Raw genomic sequence first — 20,859 nt, forward strand, 5'->3', positions numbered from 1 at the left:
CCACCGTTTTTGCCTAGGTATGTTTCAACTGTGTCTACGGAAGCCCATTAGTGTACTTTTTCAGCTGAAAAAGCAAGAGGTAAAATGGCTGACAGAGGTAATCTAAGGACACACAAGGGGTCAATAAAAACCACAATTGCCTACTTTTTCTTAAACGAGTAATATTAAGTGTGCCGGTGTTAATGTTTGGTTTGGGTCTTGCTTTATTAAGTCTACAGTCAGACCTTTTATTATAATTATATTTCTGTTAAAAACAACTGAGGGGTAATAATATTACACCCCATTTAATATAGAATACATACGGAATTAGAGCATTAGAGCGGTACCTTGCAAAGCTGGTAGCACTCATTGTTTATATAACATATCTACCAACCTACAGATAAAATTCGTCAGATGATTAAATATGTACATGAAATCCCGTTAAATAGTGTGGTCATAATTCATTATCCGACGCATTTTCATTGCTCTTTCTGAGGGTCTAACCTGTCCATGTTTAGACGTACACACATGGCCTACTTTTTCTACTGCTCACATAAAGCAACAAGGCAGCTGCTCCTGCTGTTGCCGCGCCAGCCTATGCGCAAACACATCAGAGAGCGGGATGGGTCTCCTGGCATTGAGGCTGCGCCTGTGATGATCATGCGATTGAATGACGAAGAGGAGTCATGTATGCTTGATCGGTGACTCTGCACTCCGCATCCCGCTGGGTAAGAGTTTGTCCTCGATAGCTCTGCAATCGACGGCGCGCCTTTTCCCATAATGAATGGCTGTTACCAACGAGAGACCAGGCAAGAGTGAGAGCACGTTTAGACTCCACCATTGAAAGGCTTTGAAACGGCTTCCAGGGGGTGAGTGCTTTCTTGACTTTCAGTTCCGTCTGTCGGGGTCATTTAAGGTTTAAGAGACTGAGGATGTTCGGGCAAACCGCTGTCCTCGGATGTCCTGGCATTTTGGCGGAAATCCGATCGTTTTGGGAATTTTCGGGTGTATTGTTTTGGGAAGGTGTGCGATGGGGGATGGGCACACAAGAACAGTGCCAACAAAAACTTTAACCACTTCGCCGACCTCACAATCATGGCTGAATGCTGGTGCTGGGCAGCTGTTACAGAGCAGTATCTAGCTAATTTAAAACGTGACTGTGTGGCATTGACTTTTTCTGATTAGTCTCTTAAATACTCAGTGTTTTCTGGAAAAAAATCAGAAAACGTTTTTCAACTGTTTCATGTATTCTGGCGACAAGTGGTTAAACCAGCGTTTTGACAAACGACGTCTAGCTAACAACCCCCCCTGCTGTAGACGCTGGTTCAGTCTGGCTCGCCCCTGGTTGCTGCATTTGTCCCGGGATGACCTGTTGATGTCTGTAAAATAATATAAGGTGAGGAGGGTTATTCCTGATTTCACTTTTCATTTTGCAAATACTAAGTTCTGATTTTTTAATACTGCAAAAAACGGGCTATCATTTCACATTTTAACGTTGGAAATAAAGCGAACGTTAGAAATGAGGTCTCGGAACGTTGCACTTGTTTTTTGTGACTGAATCGCGTGAAGCAGCGATGGGACGAACCCAAATTTAAGCTGTGCCTTGTTAGCTTATCAGCTACCGCTGGATACTGTAAGTAGGCCCAATCATGAAAGCCATATCATTGCAATGCACTGGCATAGACGGGGCAACAGCGACAGATGTGTTCCGCCTGGCATATCTACCGTTCTGTCGGATTTTCTGAGCGATGCAGCTAATTCGGATCTGATCTTTATGAAGTGTGCTTATGGTCGATCGGTCGTAGGTGTCGCATTTCTCAAACTGTGTTATGTGCCATCACTTTTCGCCCCCCGCCCCGTGCCAGTGGAGCACTCCGATCGGATAGATTGACTGACACACAACGGGGCACGGTCAGCTCCGCCACCGCGACAGGCTCGCTTTTCCCGCATTGTCATAAACGCTTCTCAGAGGATTGAGCGGACTTGTCACTCAGAGGTTGGCAGTTTTTCTCAGTCTTTCATTGTATTTTGAAAGCTTTAGTGTGATTTAGTATCTTGGTCACACCGTGACTCGTTTTAATGTCCTGTAAAACGCTCATGAGTAATATATAATAGTATTCTTTATAGTATATCTATAGTATATATAGTAATAGTATTCTCACCCATGTTGTATATAGTGTGAGATTTCGGTTTTCAAAGTTTGCGAAAGTGCATTCATCTTTCTTGCTCCAACATGGACCACGGCATTGACTAAAGGTAAAATTAGCAGCATTGATGGGTGATTTTCACCATATATATTTAAAAAAAGAAAAAGAAAAAAACTCTTTACTATGGCTGAAAAGGTGAACGAGTGTTATGCGATTATTTTTTAAAATAACTTTTACATGTCATTGGGCTTATGAAAAGTTTTCACCATCTGCTTTTGAAAAATAACTTTTAAATTCATTTGTATATTCGCTTATTGGTTTGACTGGTTGCCGTGCTGACATACTTTTCCTACTTAAATATCAGCAGTCTGAGATTGAGCTCGTGAGAACTTAATTCTTCGTGGGTTTTTTTTTTTTTTTTTTTTAAATTATTATTTTAATGGATGTGCCTGGGGCGACAAACTCGCCCTGATACGACCGTAACTAGCTCCTTCCCACACATCTTTCCTTCCTAAAACTTCTTAAATAAACTCCGGGCCTCTTCGTTTGTATGTTTGCCACAGCTCTTTGGCGCACTGTAAACAGGCCATTTTGTCTTGTGTGTGCGTGTGTGTGAGATGAGTGTGTGAGAGAGTTACAAAGAGAGCTTGGGACAGACAAAGAGGGTACTTCTTTTAGTGCTGCAGGGCTGTTGAAATGAAGTGAAATTATTTGTCTTATCTCAAATGTGCTGGACTGAGTTGCACCACAGCTGGCATGTATAAAAGTAAGTCCTGCATTCGCGGTAGGCTACATTTATGAATGTATGGTATGTGAATGTTTTCCTCGGTGTTTGCTTTTGGTCTTATATCAAAGAAAACAGCTCAGTTGATATTTCAAACAATTTTATATAAACAACTCAGGACATACAGCCAGTGACCAGGTCTATTGAGGGCCGTTTGAATCAACCCAACTCTAGAGAGCGCGTGAGATCAGATCTGCTCGTGTTTATGGAGCCAACGTATAAGCTTTGCCTCCCTCGGCGACTTTAAACGTGGGCTCGTGGAAAGGCCACATTCTTCTGTTGCTAATACGTGAAGGTGGGGCAACTCAGGACACCGTGTGTAACAGATCGTTTCTTTTAGGGCAGGGTGAAACAGACTTGATCTGAAACTTTTGTGTAGTATTTTATTGCTCTGCTGAATATGGTATAGTAAAGCGGCTGTACTTGCGTATGATTTAACAGCGTGAGAGGGGCAGTATGACCTAAGGCAAGTGCACAGTGTTTGATTTCTTTTTCTTTCTTTTTCTTTTTATATATAACTTTACAGAGCAGACTCACAGTAAGTTCACACGACCGTTTTTCTCACCGTGTCATATTGAGGACTGGGGGAGCTAGTTGCAGTGTACTCCTGAGCCCATTATATCTACATTTCTTACGTTGAACTGTGACCTCAAACCCTTGTCAGTCCCGGTGTGGTTCACTCTCCACTGTAGTGCTCAGTGAATTGCCACTCTTTCACATTTTCCCTTCATCCTTCACTCATTCACAACACACACTCAGACTCCACAACATGTCTACTTGTGGCAAACTGTATGGAATTGTCATGGATCTTCTCTTGACAGTGAAGTATGTGGTGTTATTTATGTTTGCCTTTTCATCATAGACAATAACTCTGTCATACTTATGTAAGTCTCCTGTGTGAAGCATCCTTTCCTGGCCCCTGACGAGCTTACACATGAGGCTTGTCTCCATTATTGAGATTTAGTTCCTGAGATTAGATATTACCTCCGTTATTCAACGTCAGTTTTGACCCAAATCACGTAGAGAAAGTTAATTTATTTGTAAGACTGGCCACTGAACATGTATTTAAAAAGTAGGTCACTCCTGACACACAATGTGATAAGTGCTTTTCTGATTTAGGATTGAAAGATACATCTGTGTATTTTCGGTTCATTTTGAGGGTTACATTATGATATTATGGCTGACAATTCTCTCTCTTTCTTCCCCCCTTTCTGTTTCTATCCCCCCCCCCTCCTACTTTCTCTCTTTTTCTCCTCCACCCCCTTTCTCTCTGTTTCTTTCTCTCACTCTCCTCTCTCTCTCTCTCTCTCTCTCTCTCTCTCTCTCTCTCTCTCTCTCTCTCTCTCTCTCCCCCCTTTCTCTCTCACATAGATTTTCTGTGGTGGTGCTGGCCATAGCGCCATGGCTCAGACCCTTCAGATGGCGATCCCAAACTTTGGCAACAACGTTCTGGAGTGTCTGAACGAGCAGCGTCTGCAGGGGCTGTACTGTGATGTGTCCGTGGTGGTCAAGGGCCATGCCTTTAAGGCCCACCGTGCGGTTCTGGCTGCCAGCAGCTCCTACTTCCGTGATCTCTTCAACAGCAGCAGCGGCAGCAAGAGCCCCGTGGTGGAGCTCCCGCCGGCCGTGCAGCCCCAGAGCTTCCAGCAGATCCTGTCCTTCTGCTACACGGGCCGGCTCAGCATGAACGTGGGTGACCAGTTCCTGCTCATGTACACTGCCGGCTTCCTGCAGATCCAGCAAATCATGGAGAAGGGAACAGAGTTCTTCTTGAAGGTCAGCTCGCCCAGCTGCGACTCGCAGGGCCTCCACGCCGAGGAGACCCCGTCGTCCGAACCCCAGAGCCCTGTCACACAGACGGGGGCCGCGGGCGCAGGAACTAGCGGAGGAGGAGGAGCGGGGGTCGTTGCCACAGCGACGAGCCGGCCAGCCTCTTGCCTGACCCCGTTGCCCTTGGTTTCACGAGTGAAGACAGAGCAGCCGGACGCATCCCCTTACTCGGTGGTATGCACCCCAGTGGCCAAGCGGCTGTGGGAGGGAGGTAACAGGGAGGGAGGTAGTGGATCGGGAGGTTCAGGAGGAGGAAGCATGAGGAAGGCAGCCCGTTACTCCCAGGAAACTACACGGAGCAGTGCCATTCAGTTGCAGGGTGGCATTGGACTGGGCCTTGGATTGAGTAGTGGCAGCAGCAGCGGTACCAACGGTAATGGCACCAGCAATGCCACCCCTGAGGGTACCAGCCCTGGCACCATGAGCGCTTATGCCAGTGACTCGCCCATATCTTACCACGACGATGAAGAGGAGGAAGAAGTGACAGAGGATGGCACGGAGGAGCAGTACCGTCAGATCTGTAACATGTACACGATGTACAGCATGCTCAATGTGGGAGCTGCAGGTGGGTCCAGAGCGGGTGAGAAAACATTACGGTTAGAGAAGGGACAAACAATAGTGCAGTCACCGATATAGTGATTGCATACTAGTGTGGAATAGCGTAAGACCAGAGCTTCTGTCTTTTCTCTTCGTCCTGAGAGCACCAAAAGCAGGAGAAGTATTTGTATGTAATGAAAGTAACTGTGTGTTTCCTCTGGAGTTGTTTTGTTCCGAAGTTTGGTGGCATGTTATAATGCCAAAACGCTCACCTAGCTAACACGTGATGTGTTTATTGAGAGTTTTCAACATTTTCCTTAATGTACTCTTAACAGACTCGCCGACACACACACACAACCTGCCAGAGCCACTTTAGTACCCATTTGAAATGCTGGTATTTGTAGTTTAACTCAGTGATACTTGATCTCTAATTTATGGCTAGCACAAATGGTGAACTAGTTTAGCGTAAATATCCATATGTGGACTACGTAACATTAACGGTAATTAGTTCATGCTGTTTATGTTACCCTCCAGGCTAATGTACCTGGCAGTCATCAGTAACTGTAATTTAGAACAGAAATTTGGCTTGATCTAGTCCGTGCTACTCATTGCCTGGCATATCAGTCTATTCAGTATGCTCGCTTTGTCTCCTTAGTCGATAGCAAACCCAGTGTTATGAGGAAAAACCCAGGTTAAATGCATATAACAACCACAACAGTAGAGCTCTAGGGTTACATCCATATGGTTCTTTTCCCTGTAAGCAACATTTATTTCTCACAAGTTGCGCCGAAGTTATTTGATGGCTTGCCTGGGGGGGGGCTTTGGATAGCAACATGATGATGTCATGACTCACGATCATGACTCCTGTGTTTGAAGAGTGTGTGTTTATTGTGGTGGTCTGCCTGAAAGAGTGTCAAGGCAGACATTTTTGAAGACTTTTTTTTTTAAATGATTATTTTTCACATTTTCATTTAATTTTTCGTGATTTTTTTTTAACCATGGTGACAACAATCTCCAAATTACATAGCGGCCACGGTAAAATATTACCGTCTGAGGCAAAATTGACTTCTTGTTAATTAGCGTATGTACTCCACCTCTGTTGAGACAATGCTTTAACTTGTTGATTGTTTTATAAGGATCAGCTATCTTTAAGGTACATTTACTGTGTGTCTCTGTGCATGTGAGTGCTTCATGTGGTACTTCACACACAATAAAATCATCAGCCTTTCAATGCGGAGAGATCTTTCCCAACATTTCTGAGAGCCCATACACACTGAATGAGCTTCCGCTTCAACTCAGGTTGAGATATGTAGTATCATTTCAATCACATGAAAGATTCTGTCCTGATGAATTCCTCTCTCTCTCTCTCTCTCTCTCTCTCTCTCTCTCTCTCTCTCTGTTAAACCCTTTCCTTGTCTTCTCTTTCTCTAGCTGGGGAGCGTGTGGAGGCTCTTCCAGACCACTCTGAGTCCAGAAGGATGAGGGGGAAGCAGGACCTGGCCTCTCTGCCTGCCGAACTCATTGCTCAGATTGGCAACCGCTGCCACCCCAAACTCTATGAGGAGGGCGACCCTGCCGAGAAACTGGAGCTGGTCTCAGGTCAGCCGTTAAACTCCCATTCGCGAAAAACACTCGGTATTCCTCTCACCTGTAGAAAACTCTGCTGCACAGCCGCTCAGAAACAGTCCCTTCTCAGTGTTGTAAAGTTGCCATCATTGGGGGAGCTGTGGAGGACAACAGTATTACTATGTGTAGTTCTTTATGAGTATTGAGTGCGTGTGTGCGTGTATGTATAAATAATGTGTGTATGCGTGTTTTAAATAGCTCTTGATCATGTATTTATGATTGCCCCTTCTGTATATGTGTGTGTGTATATGTGTGTGTATATGATATATATATACACACACACGAAATTTGTGTGTGTGTATGTATAAATAATGTGCATAATGTGTGTATGCGTGTTTTAAATAGCTCCTGATCATGTATTTATGACTGGCCAGTTGCATTCCTCTGTGAGAGAGCGAGGGCTTTACCACAGACCCAGAGTGTCAGTACAGTGGCGTCTAAAGACAGGGGGACTGGATGGAACATGCTTGTGTTTGTATATGATACAGAAGAGTGAATATAGCAGAGTGCAGGATGACTCAGCCTGGTCAATGGGCCGGGGTTTCTCAGTGTGCTTTGTCTGAGTGACAGATGAGTTGGGCGAGTCCAGGCTGACAGTGTGAGGAGAGGAGAGCCAGTCCCTCTCTGTCTTACGGGGACTATGGCGGATTTTTCACCCTCTGTACTGTAGGGTGTGGCTTTAACCTGACTGAATTTAGGGTTGCTTTGTTATACTGATGTGGTTATATTAAATGGATAGCTGATGGTGGACATTTAGTCACGGCCTGATATGTCATTGAGTTATGATTTTTATTCTTTCAAAAGCATCGTGTATGTCAGTACATGCTCCAACATTTTTTGAAATTAACATTTATAATGGGGTGTTGAGCTACGTGACTTTAAAATCAGCGAGCGACTCCTGGTTTTAGGAGATAAACATGTTCACATTTAAAACCCCATACTCCATCACACTTGTTTTTAAAATGGTAATGAGGGACTTTTTACGTTGTTTATGCAAAGCAGTCTCTCAGTTTACAGTTTAATTATTGAACTTGAGGTAGAAACGTGTTTCGAACACACATAGCAAGGAGTGGGAGTTTGAGTGTTCACTGATGAATTACTAATTATTGAAATTTTCTTGCCTGAGTGTACTTCACTGTTTGATTTTTACTTACATATTGACACAAACTTTTTTAAAAATGAACTTTTTCTCACTAAATAAGTTTTAGAAAGCTAGAGTAGAGGTTATTTACTCTGTTTAAACATAATTTTACTACCACATACCTAATAAAAATTTAAAACCATCCTTTTACCTTGTTAAAACTGTTGTTAGTGGTACCATATAGCTGTGCATAAATGATTAAGTCACCTTTGGTGGCTAATTATACTATCATTGTTAGATTGTGTTTCACCTAGCAAAACAAGACGGAAAAAGACGCTACACTTGTCATATACCCTTCATGTCACTCTCAGTCAGCTATCAGGGTTGCAATAAAAACATTATGTGATTTTAAAATCACCACATTCATTTTGATACAAATTCTTCCATTTCCTCAGCAGGAGGGTTTTGCTATTTCTCTGGGCTAAATTTTTTTCTGAGGACATCTGTATACAAGTTTTATGGGAGAACAGGACTACAAACAAAACATCCTGTAAAAATTTCGTAGTTTTCCCAAAACAAGGTCACATTTTTCTCCTTTCTCTCGACAAACAAAGTTTTGATTGTAGAGAGTCAGAAAGCAGCTACTTTCCACCATACATAAATGTACTGAGCAGCTCTGTGTTGTCAGCTATGTGTTTGTGAGCAGGATGAAGTGGTAATGTGTAGTGTTGTGGTGTGGATTGTTCCGGACAGGCACCGGTGTGTTCATCTCCAGAGCACAGCTGATGAACTGCCATGTGAGTGCAGGGACCAGACACAAAGTTCTCCTCAGGAGACTACTGGCTGCCTTTTTTGACAGGTGAGCATACTCCTACCGTCAATGTATTTCTTTACTTAAACAAGCAGGGAAAAAAGCATGTGTCTCCTGTGTTTCTTCTGCTAATGTAAACCATTTTTCCATTCTTAATTGATTGTCATTGATTAACTATGCTATTGCCAGTTTCTGTGGGTTTTTTCCCCTAATGGTAAACTTACAACTGTGGTTGCGTAATTCTCACACTCTCTCTCTCATTCTCACTCACTCACCCACTACTCTACATGCTATCTGTCTTTCTCTTCCTCTTCCTATCTACCTCTCTTTTTCTCCCCCTTTCTCATACCCTCCTGTTCTCTCTCTCTCTCTCTCTCTCTCTCTCTCTCTGTCAGGAGCACTCTGGCAAACAGCTGTGGGACGGGCATTCGTTCCTCCACTAATGATCCCAGCCGCAAACCCCTGGACAGCAGAGTCCTGCATGCCGTCAAGTGTGAGTGACAGGGCCTGAACACAGCGCTGCAAACACTCACAACAGGACCAGGGCTCAGAGTTCTGGCCCTTAAACAGGACCAGGGCTCAGAGTTCTGGCCCTTAAACAGGACCAGGGCTCAGAGTTCTGGCCCTTAAACAGGACCAGGGCTCAGAGTTCTGGCCCTTAAACAGGACCAGGGCTCAGAGTTCTGGCCCTTAAACAGGACCAGGGCTCAGAGTTCTGGCCCTTAAACAGGACCAGGGCTCAGAGTTCTGGCCCTTAAACAGGACCAGGGCTCAGAGTTCTGGCCCTTAAACAGGACCAGGGCTCAGTGCACCGGCCCTTAAACAGGACCAGGGCTCAGTGCACCGGCCCTAAAACAGGACCAGGGCTCAGTGCACTGGCCCTAAAACAGGACCAGGGCTCAGTGCACTGGCCCTAAAACAGGACCAGGGCTCAGTGTACCGGCCCTAAAACAGGACCAGGGCTCAGTGTACCGGCCCTAAAACAGGACCAGGGCTCAGTGTACCGGCCCTAAAACAGGACCAAGGCTCAGTGTACCGGCCCTAAAATAGGACCAGGGCTCAGTGCACTGGCCCTAAAACAGGACCAGGGCTCAGTGTACTGGCCCTAAAACAGCCACACAGCCTGTGGACATTAGCCTGCAATAGGGTCACACAGAGAAAAAACTTTAACTGGATAAGCACTGATATTGCACATAACTCTACCCTATATTCTGTGTGTGATGTGTTCTTAAAGATGTGCTGATTTTGGATAGCGTTTCAAGAGTTGGTTGTTCTTAATGAGTCTTAAAGTGTGTCATTAAATCAGTGCCTTTCTACTGCTCTCCCCATAGTTTACTGTCAGAACTTCGCCACCAGTTTCAAGGAGAGTGAAATGAACGCCATCGCGGCAGACATGTGCACCAACGCTCGACGGGTCGTCCGCAAGAGCTGGATCCCCAAACTCAAGCTGCTGATGGCCGAAAGCGACGCCTACGCCAGCTTCCTGCCCGAGGGCGTCAAACTGGAGGGAGACGGCCTGGGATCCGAGCATGGCTTCGACACGCCCAGCCTGGAGGGCGGGGCCTCTGTGGAGACGGACGGCTCCACCGGCGAATCCCTGCAGGGCGTGGGTGGTGACGGCGGCGCTTTGTTTTAGTGCAGTGGCCCAGATGGAAGAAAAGCCACTTGCTCTGGCCTGACCCCCACCCCCCCAGCCTTTTTTTTTTTTTTTTTTTCCTGCCCTACTCACATCCATCATTCCACCCCACTGCTCTGCTCTTGGCTCGGCTGCTTCTGCCTAGCATCCATGAGGGCTGTAATGGTGGAGGAACGAGGAGCACAGTATAAAGCAAGACAGACTAAGGCAGAGCATCAAGGGTTTGAGAAGACAGGGAAAGCTTTGCTTCTTTCTCTATCTTTTTTTTTCCCGTTTTTTCTTTAAACTGAATAACCTTGCCCCCTGTTTTTGCACAGATGTCCCCCTCAGCATCACCACCAATCCCCTGGTCTCCATGCACTGCAGTTCCCTCTGTTCACGGTGAATGACAGTCTGAAATGGTTTGTCATATCTCACGCATACTCCGCACAGGAGACTGAGACTCCCTGAGCAGACTGAATTGATTCTGAATGTAAACGCCAGTGATGTCTGGCTGAGGAAGACTGACAAGATTGTATTAGTCTTAAGAGAGAGAAAAAAGAAAAGAGAGAGAGAGAGAGTAACAGCGCTGATATGAAGAGCAGTAGAGAGAGTAAAGCAGAGAGAGTAAGAATACGGAGTGGATGTCGTGTCCTGCCCATCTCTCTCTCTCTGTTTGTCGTTCTTAAATAGAGAGACCTGTTCTTCTCCAGTAATACAGGAATCAAAAGTTATCCTCTGTCCTCTTAACTGTTCTTTCTCATTTCTTCCCTCTCTTTCCCCCTTCTTAGTAAAAGAGTTCCTGTCTCTCTGTGTGTAACATGTCTGGGATTCCGAGAAGACGCAATGGTCGAGGGGGGAAAAAAAACAAAGTGGACAGAAATGTTTGACATATTTAAAAAACAAAAAAAAACATATTTATCTACTCACACCTTGAGTGGGTGTGCAAAAAGAGAGGGATTGTTTTAAAATCTCTTCTTTTTTTCCTTTCTTTTTTTCTTTTTTTTTTTTTTCTTACTGACTGGAATGTTTGGGAAGTAAAGTCTTGCTATGGGAGGATTGTAAAGTGAATACTGAGAGAGGAGAGGAGGAAAAGAATATTTTTGCCTATTGAAATGGCGTCTTGTGAGGATCGGTGCACTCTGGCTGGCTGCGTGTGTGTGTGTGTGTGTGTGTGTGTGTGTGTGTGTGTCTGTGAGAGAGACAGTTGCTTCTCTTACATGACCCTGTTTAAATATGACTGATGTTTGTCCCTGCTTTTCACACCCACTGACTCTTTAAGACTCTTATCTTTTAGGTTTCCAAGCCTGACTTTATTCAGAACCATGAAAGAAAGAAAGAATAAATGAAATGTACTTGCTAGTGTTGTTAAAAAAAAGTGGCTAAAAGATGGGTCTGTAACATTAGAAAGTGAACAGTGTCTTTTTTTTTTTTTTTTTCTTTTGACGAGACAAGATCCTGTTAATTTGTGACCTGCAGAGGGTCCACAAACACACACATTCCCTCACACAGCTTGGGGGAGGAGTGCCTCACTCTGTGTGTGTGTGTGTGTGTGTGTGTGTGTGTGTGTGTGTGTTGTAGGAGGGCCAACATTTACTGTGTCCCAGGAGAAAAAGTTGGCTGTCTCACGAAACCCCTCCATGTATGCCCCTGTTTGGGCAGCTGTGTGTGTGTATGTGTTTAGATAGGCATGTCGTTGTCTGTGTGTGTGTGTTTAGGTGGGTGTGTGTGTGTGTGTGTGTGTGTGTGTGGAACCATCTGGGTACATTCCTCGCACATAGTTGGCCCTGTGTGTTTGCAAGTGGGTGACGTGTTGATCCGTGGATTAAATGCTGTGTGTGTGTGTGTGCGCGCACGCGCATGTGTGTGCGTGCATGTGCTTAGGCAGTTTGGGCTAAGGCCAGCTGGGAACTTTACAGGCTGAAGTTCTCCAGTGAAGACACATCAGAGCCATTTGCATAGCAGCCTCTGGTTAAATGTTCATTTGGATTTGAATATGGTTTCAGTCCCGTCTCAGCGAGTGGTTGTTCACGTCTTTAAACAGACACTAACAGTCACAGTGCAGCCAGGATGCCCAGAGAGCAAAGCTACACCCGACAGAACTACATTAGTTTTTTGTATAGTAGAGCTGTGTGTGTGTGTGTGTGTGTGTGTTAGTTTGTGTTGGTATATATGTTTATGTTGGTGCTTGTGTGTATGCGTGCGTGTGTGTTTGTACATGCCTGTCCTTGATTGGACCACGTGCCCTCTCCTAGGATACAGAAACTTGATATGTGTATCTTTCTTTAGATTTTTAGAGACAAAGCTTTGTGCACCTTCATAGACTGATATAGTGCTAAGAGCACCTTTTTAATAGAGGAAAGGGTTGGACTGCGCACCTTCTTGTATAAAGTGATGGTTTATGGACTAATGCAGAGGAAAGTGTGTGTGTGTGTCTGTGTGTCTGTGTGTTTCAGCGTGATGACCAAAGTAGGGCTGAGTCTCTTATGTTGAATCCAGCTGATTCCAGGTGTACATATTAAAATGATTCTTTAGTTATTTGGTGTTCAAAATGTCTGTCATTTCACCTTTTCATTCTGTTCTTCAGTTTTTTTTCCCTTTTAACCAGATGACTAAGATGTTGACGCTGGCTCTCTGTATGTCTTTAGCTTGTGGAACTAGCCAGAGTGCAGAGTAAGTGCACTGGCCTTGACTGGGTCTTAACCAGCCAGGGGTCATGTCGTGGTCCTCAGTTCTCCAGATCCATGGCTGGAAGACTAATGTCCTGCCGTTTTTTCCTCCTGTCACCTCATAATTACAGACAGGTCTTTTTTTTTTTTTTCCCTCCATGGAACCTGAGAATCAGGTGTGTGTCCTCCTCAGCCAATCAGAGACCACAATGTTTGGTAACAGTGGAAACCAGCAGGACTTTAGCCAACCGGGACTGGGTTTGGGAGACCCTGTGTAACTCTGTCTTCAGAGAGAGAGGGGACATTTTGCTCTTGTTCACTTCCTAGAAGCATCATAATTGAGAGTGAGAGAGAGAGAGAGAGGGGGGGGGGGGGGGGGGGGTTGTATGTTTGTAAAGTAAGTAGTAGTTGTTTAGTGAGAAAGGGCTGAATGAAGCCTAAACATGTCCTCTGCTCCTGAGTACTGTCTTATTTCTTCTCCCTGAGTTTGTGTTCTCAGAGCAGTGAAATATGGGGGGGGGTATGGCTCTGAAAGAGGTCATCACAGGTCATCACAAACTTCCAGATTTCTCTGTTCATATCTTTCATTTTTATGCTCATTTTTCTCTTTTTGACCTTAAAACCAGAGCATATTTTATGTACTGTATTGACCTTAAAATACTACTAATTCAAGATGAGTTATGTTGCCAAGTCCTATTGTCGAGTTATTTTGTTAAGAAAAGGATGTATCCATTGAGTTCTGGCAGTGCTGAGTGTGTGAGTTGGTTGGTTGGGAAACAGCTCTGCTAACATCAGGATGCGTGGTGAGTATAGGTCTGTAGTTTATGGCCTTTTTTGGGCGTCATTCAGACAGGGCTGGCTGCCCTGCGCAGAGAGAATGTTCAGTAAAGAACTGGCCTCAGAGGAGGAGAACACGGAGCACATCGGCTCATGTTTGATCTCACGGAGGCTGTGCTTATGCCAATTTGGCGTCCATTTTGCTTGCACAGAATGAAATTGTGATGTAGTTAATCTTTTCGCCACCTACTGTCCACATTGTGGTACTGCAGCTAAAATGCACTACACGCTGTCAACACCAGATGGCGGCGTATGATCTTAGAGTTATGTATAACTGTTGGCGAAGAGCTTAAACGATAAGTCACCGAAGAGATTTCTAAAGGTTTTATTTTGTTTTACATCAGCTTGATGTTATTTTGATTACTGTGATATCCTTCCCTTATTAAAATAAATTAAATAAATACATGAAACAAAGTGCTCCCCAGAGCATGGTGGACCGTGCGTGGTGTCAAAAGTGTGAGTGAAGGGACCAGAGAGGAGACAGGGCCATCTGTCTGTGTGTGTGTGTGTGTGTGTGTGTGTGTGGTGTTCTCGTTTCTTTTTTTTCTTGCACCTTGCCTGCTCTCGCTGTAGGAGTTAAGCACCTTTAAGAGGTCCATGGAAGTGGACTTATGCACTGGCACCTTGAAGTGAGTGTGTGTGGAGTACAGGCAGGCTGCAGACACTAGCATGCACACACAGACATGAGTGAATATTTACTTCTGCAAAGGTGCTGTTTGTGTTTTAGCAAGCTTCGTTTCCCTGCTTCTCTCTGCTGCAGGCGTCTAGAGTGACAGCGTATCAGTGTATTGTGTGCCCTGTTGGCATAGTGGAAGAAAAACACAAAAGAGATATGGAGTGGTGTGTTAGTCAGTGGATGATGTTTCTCTTTAACACAGTCTGTTGCCCATCTCTAAACATGTTGGTGTAGATCATCTGGGGCTTTGGTCTGTGTGTAACATCCAGATCCTTCAAACCCTAAAGCCTAAACCCTTTTTCCAACTCCAGCTTTGCACACACCCCTTTGTGAAGATTCACCATGCCACTGAGCACGCTCAGATCATGTGTGTGAGGCTGTGTAGAACCTACCTGTCCCTGCTGTCAGTCAACACTCTGTCTCCAAACACCACTTCACAGAGGAGCTGTCACATTCAGTACAGGAAACCGGTTTTCTGTTGTTCTTTCTTTCTTTTTTTTCTTTTTGATGGGGGATATGTTTTCAGCAGAAGTGGATCAAAATAAGTTGCTTGTGTAAACATGCACACATTTTCATATGGACTGATAAACTGGGGTTTGTAATTTTTTTTTTTTTTTAAGACTCAAAGTGTCTGGTGTGTTGTGTGGTCAACAGGCCCAAATTTCACTTCATATGAACATATACATGAAATATATATATATATATATATATATATATATATATATATATATATATATATATATATATATATATATATAAATATACACATACACACACACACACACACACACACACACACACACACACACACACATACATACATACATACATACATACATATAGTATACATATTGTATATTATCTATAGGAGCACTAACGAAATTTGATTGTTAGTAGTACACTCACAGCATGAGTTGTAACCCTGAAAAAGCTTGTTGGGAAGCAGCACCGTTTGCTGAGGTGCCCCGCCCCGCCCTGCCCCACCCTAGCCATACCGTGACCCTGTAACACCAGTGCTCATTCAGTTTCACTCTGTGTTCAAAAGTGCCAACAACTTTGTGAATTCCCTAACTGTGACCCAAATATTATCTGAGGTAATTGCACATTAACTACTGTAAAAAAATAAATAAATAAATAGAAAGAAAGAGAAAAAATGTCAGGATAAGGATACATCTGGATATCTTAATAAAAAGGTTTGTAACAAAGTTTGTCTGTTTGAATTCTTTTATGTTTGAATTGACTGTCACTGAACCATTGCAAAGTTAGTGTTTTCCAGCATCAACTCTTGAGCCAACTAAGCAATCTTTTGTCCCAGCTTAAATACAGGAGAGCTGGGGAAACAATGCGGTAGATTTCAATATGTTTGCATACAAGTCATTTCAATGGAGAAGAGATCGACAGATAACAACATGCACATAAATTTCCACTTCTGTTTCATTTCCACTCTGTGTTTTTTGGGGTGTTTTTCCCTGAAATGACCACAAGTTTACTCCTCACGGACTTGAAACCAAAAACGTGGTGTTTATTTGTACATCAATGTCTTTCATAATAACATTGAACCACATATGACTGTGTACCTGTTTAACTGTTGTGAGAGCTAAGTATAAAGGCTTGATTAGGTCCACTGTGTGACAAGGTTTGTCTCCACACACACAGCCTTTTCAGACAGGCTATGACAGAATGCTGCTCACAGCTGGCCCTTTGGCGGAGTCGTGCGGAAACACACCAAAGCATGTGCGAGTGGGAACCATGCCTCTGAATGTTCTTTACATTTCCTTTCCTTTGAAAAACAGAAAGACCAGAAAAAGTAAAGCTATTCACTGTGCAAATACAGTCCTCAGCGTTGTTTGCACTGCCGTTGTGAGTAGGTTCACGCGTGTAGCGAGCGCAGCGCTGTGAAGAACGTCAGACCATGTTTATAGTCGGCGTCTACTTCAAGGCCTTAAACTCGGCACATGTGACACAGTCATGAAGTTATTAACAGGAGAGAACAAACCTGCTTTTCTTTCTCACGCTCTCTTTTGTGCTTTCCTCAAGCTGTCTCAGTCATGACATGCTCATGTCATAGCTCATAACTGACAGGACAGAATCTTTTTCACCTGGTTTTATCAAATTTAGTGTGAGTATGCACACAAGTGTACTGACTGTAAAATGGTCTGAATGGAGAGGGTTCAGGGGTCTCAGTTTTACAGCCTTACGAGAATAGAAAAAGTCTTGTACTTTTTCTGTATACTTCTCAGAGAGATTTTAACATTGATCAGATATTTGGATGGAATGTTGTATGCTTTTGTGAACAATGTATTCTGTATGTGGTCCATAAAATACCAAACTCAAACAAACAATAAAAACACCTAAACTATATCCTGTCTCACCCTTTAAGTTCCTAAGGGTGGTACACTGCTCAGACTTGGCTTTCCTAGCAGAGGGCTGGGAGTTGAAAGGGTGTGGCCTGGTTTTTGTTGTACTCTTCCTGTGATTGAGCCCTTCTGGACTGAGATCAGTGTTGTCCATGCTGGGATTTTGGGATCCTAGGATTTCTGGACCCCGAGTACTCCTGTCACTAACATGGTTTTCACCTTCCATGTTTTCTCTAGTTCCTCCTCATATATATGTGTACATATATATGCATACATACATACATACACACACACACACATATGTGTGTGTGTGTGTGTGTGTATGAGGAAGATATCTATCTATCTATCTATCTATCTATCTATCTATCTATCTATCTATCTATCTATCTGTGTGAAAACACTATGAGCTAATTATGAAGGTAATCAATGGCTATTTTCTTTGTAACCTTGTCAGGAGCCATAAAGGCTTTTTGAAATTCATTTTTAACCTTCATATCTGGAATTTGGTTGATGTCATGAAGTCAGAGATATTTCAGTTAACTGCTGAACAGTGTAGGATGGGTTCTTAAAACAAGAGAATGTAAATTAATCCAGATTTTTAGGGCTCGCATGGGACGTCATCAGCAGCATATTCTAATTCACTTAAAGACTATATAAAATAGGAACAATATAGCAACTTCAACCACTGGTGTTGTTCCAAATCGTGCCTTCAAATGTTTCTCTTCTTCATTTATGGTGTTCCATAATGCGACATTGATACGGACAATATCAAAAAACAGAAAATAAACCATGTTGGTGAATGAATCGTTAAACGCCTGTGCAAAATATTCCGCCTGGCCAATACGAGCTTTGTGTTTCTCTTTCGCTCGAAATTTTACATGGCGAGTGTGCAAAGAGCACTCAAGATACTCGCTCACGAGCAGAGGAAGCTTGACGCGCTGTGGGTCAACACCATATTAGGGCGTTTCAGATGACGAAAGGCTTGTTCTAAATATGGAAACAGGAAGTAAACCCTCTCACGGGTTTTCCACGGAAAGATTCTTGCTGTCGGAAGTACCATGTATGGGCTTTCAAGCACTGAGAAAAAATACCCACGTGAATGACACTACACAAAGATACTTAGGCAAGTAGTGGCCTAGTAAAAGCAGGCGTCTAGTAGCAGTAGAAGTGGTAGTAGTAGAAGTAATACTAGCAATAGTAGTAGTCTAGTGGTTGGCACAATAGGCTTATTAAAATGTTTTTCATTATACATATTACACTGTCAGATTTTAGACTCGGTTGTTAGTTTAAATTTTCGTCTGAGGAGTTAAAACTTTTGTGGTACTTGATAAAAACAAATGTTACAGAATCTGAGAATTGTCAGTATTACAGATAAAACGAATGAATTTTAGGCTCAATTACAATTCCATAAACACACGGTTGTATTGAAGGATGTCACCAGTGGTAGATAAAAACGGTTATCGCCATGTAAAGCCTGCCATTGTTAATACGGGAAAGGAAAGGTGAAAAAGAGTTGTCCAGACACGTCTTGTGTTTAAAGGGTTATTAAAGGATATGCGATGGGCGGAGTCTGAGGAGGAGTCCGGGCCTCAGTCACCAAGCCAACGTCACGAGTACTATATATATACCGCCCTACTCTGGCTACTGTTTACTCGTTTGAGTGTACGGTGTGCATAGGTAAAACTGGTGCAGACAAACAAAAAGAAAAACAAAACAAAAGTACGAATATATACCGTAGAATAATCGAGGACAGAACAATGGACGTGGCAGAGGAGGCCAAGCAAATTATGATTCAGGCTTTGGGGAAAATGTACAGCTCTCGCACCCAGCGCGGTGGACTTCGACTCCATCGGAGTCTGTTGCTAACGCTTGTGATGAAATCTGCCAGGGACATCTACCACTCTGTCCGTCTGCCATGCGAAAATGAGAGTCTGTCTGGCAGTTCGCCAGGTGTCCAAGAGAAGTCCCCACGGACAGACGAAGCAATGGACACAACCGGCACAAAAGACTCAGAGGCGCCTACGTCATACAGTGAACTGCCGACACAGTCTGTTGAAAGCGGTCAGAGGTCTGGACATGAGAATGACCCACATTCGGGTGGTCTTGGTGAGATCCAATCGGACAAAGAGAATCGCAGTCCCAGCAGACTAGACCAGAACTCTAGAAAGAGACGTGGCAAAACAACATCAGAGCCCGACTTTCTGCCTTGCAAGAAAGCGAAAATGGAAGCGGGAGAGGTCAGGCGTATTCTTCAGAGCTCTACATTACGGACTAATTCTGGAAACAGCTGTCGAACCCTGGAAAGCCTTACAACTACAATTACGCCAAGGACTCTCGTAACGTGTTGAATGGGTAGACTGAAGGGATCTGGAAATTAAGTTTTCAGAGCGCATGAAACGAACTTTACGCACAGTCGCGCTATACAATGCCAGGCTTGTGGGTTACTGATGTGGAACAAACGCACGGGTTTGCAGTCTGTTGAGTCAGCTAAACTAACACCTTGATAGCACGAGACCATCCGAGAATAAAATAGGTCAATTCTGGCAACAGCTGTGTTGACAAAACGGCAGGTATGCAATGACCGTCAACCACACGTGACTGGAAAGCCCGGATACTCAGTTTGGAAGAGTTCGTGCGATTATTGACTCATGCTGTTGTTCCTGTAATGATGAGTGGTGACTAAACGATCAGAAATCGTTAAGTTCCACATGGGAATGTCTCAAGCGGAGACGCTCGCCTGGCAATAATGGTTGCCTGAGCGAAGCAAACGGGACCCAGCGCTCTCTCCATGATGGGCAGAGTGGACTTTTGATTCATTGTTAATTGTGAATTATCTGTTTGTTATGTCTTGATTCAGTAATCAAAACAAAATGAATCTGTGATATCTGTGCATAGTTGGCTTTGTTAGAGTGTGTAAACTCCAATGTCAAAGACCAAAATGTTCCAGTGTCATAAACTACCTCACTTTTGTATAATAAAAATTGTATAATAAAACATATTCTGTCTTGTCTTGGTTATTTTATTTCAAGAGCCTTATTTTTTCTGTGAGTAAACCTTTGCTGAGTCAGTTTCCAGGCTGGCTGGTAAGAATCCCTAGCGGCGCGAGATCAGTCGATAGTTGTTTATCTCTGTGTTGAGCACGACCCGATAGCTCGGGGCAAGAGGCATTCGGGGAAGGCAGGAAGCGGTTAGCGCATCATGCCGGAAGCCCGCTGTCATCGTTATTCATTCTCAAACCACCGCCCCGCCCCCCTAAAAAACCTAAAACGTGTTTTATAGCAGGGGCTAAACAACAGATCAGCTGTAAAACGTTTAAACGGTTTATTGGGCCTTCCGCCCGTTGTGTTAAGAATACTGTAATTTCCCACCTGGTCACTATTTGTGCTCTTCCTCTACACTGACTCACAAGTACCATTCCAGTAGTAACGTTAGAGTTCTCGCAGTCAGGAAGTCATTCGTTTAACTGTACTCAGTATTGACTCATAAGACCGCTGTTATTACTTCCGTACTAATACACTCAGAATCAGCTCCTGGAGAACGCGTTGTTCCTTGACAAAGTCAGGAGAACTGATATCAGCTGAGGTGCTCATTTTGTCTCTTCTTTTAATTTTTTTAGTGGTGTAAAACATACAAAATTGTCTTCGTTGTGTATATTGATTCAATCTGCTGTATATTTTCTTTCTTTTTTTATTTGTCAATTCTGATTAATTACAGATGTATAATTTCTTTCATGTTTAGAGAGTAGGGGTTCTGTGTGTGTGTGTGTGTGCGCGAGCATGTGCGTGCATGCTCGTGTGTTTATGTTGTGTGTATGTAGCATACATATGGTAAATACAAGTGAAATCACGAATGTGTTTGTATACACACATGTTGTGTGAATGACTCTAATTTTGTTCTGAAGCAACGCGAT

At 43.7% G+C, this 20,859-nt stretch overlaps 2 protein-coding genes across 2 annotated transcripts; both read left to right on the forward strand.

The window, feature by feature from the left end:
- The first annotated feature begins 1,327 nt into the window (after window positions 1-1,327).
- Window positions 1,328-10,505, forward strand: nacc1a (nucleus accumbens associated 1, BEN and BTB (POZ) domain containing a). The gene is made up of 6 exons (XM_030781917.1): window positions 1,328-1,375; window positions 4,282-5,305; window positions 6,709-6,876; window positions 8,738-8,843; window positions 9,191-9,288; window positions 10,127-10,505. Exons 2-6 carry the CDS (start codon window positions 4,312-4,314, stop codon window positions 10,429-10,431), a joined length of 1,671 nt encoding a protein of 556 aa, XP_030637777.1. The 5' UTR covers window positions 1,328-1,375; window positions 4,282-4,311; the 3' UTR covers window positions 10,432-10,505.
- Window positions 10,506-18,630: 8,125 nt separating this feature from the next.
- Window positions 18,631-19,947, forward strand: ier2a (immediate early response 2a). The gene has a single exon (XM_030782150.1). The coding sequence runs from the start codon at window positions 18,707-18,709 to the stop codon at window positions 19,295-19,297; it is 591 nt and encodes a 196-aa protein (XP_030638010.1). The 5' UTR covers window positions 18,631-18,706; the 3' UTR covers window positions 19,298-19,947.
- Window positions 19,948-20,859: the final 912 nt, after the last annotated feature.

This window comes from Chanos chanos, chromosome 8, assembly GCF_902362185.1.
Source record: "Chanos chanos chromosome 8, fChaCha1.1, whole genome shotgun sequence".
NCBI lineage: Eukaryota > Metazoa > Chordata > Actinopteri > Gonorynchiformes > Chanidae > Chanos > Chanos chanos.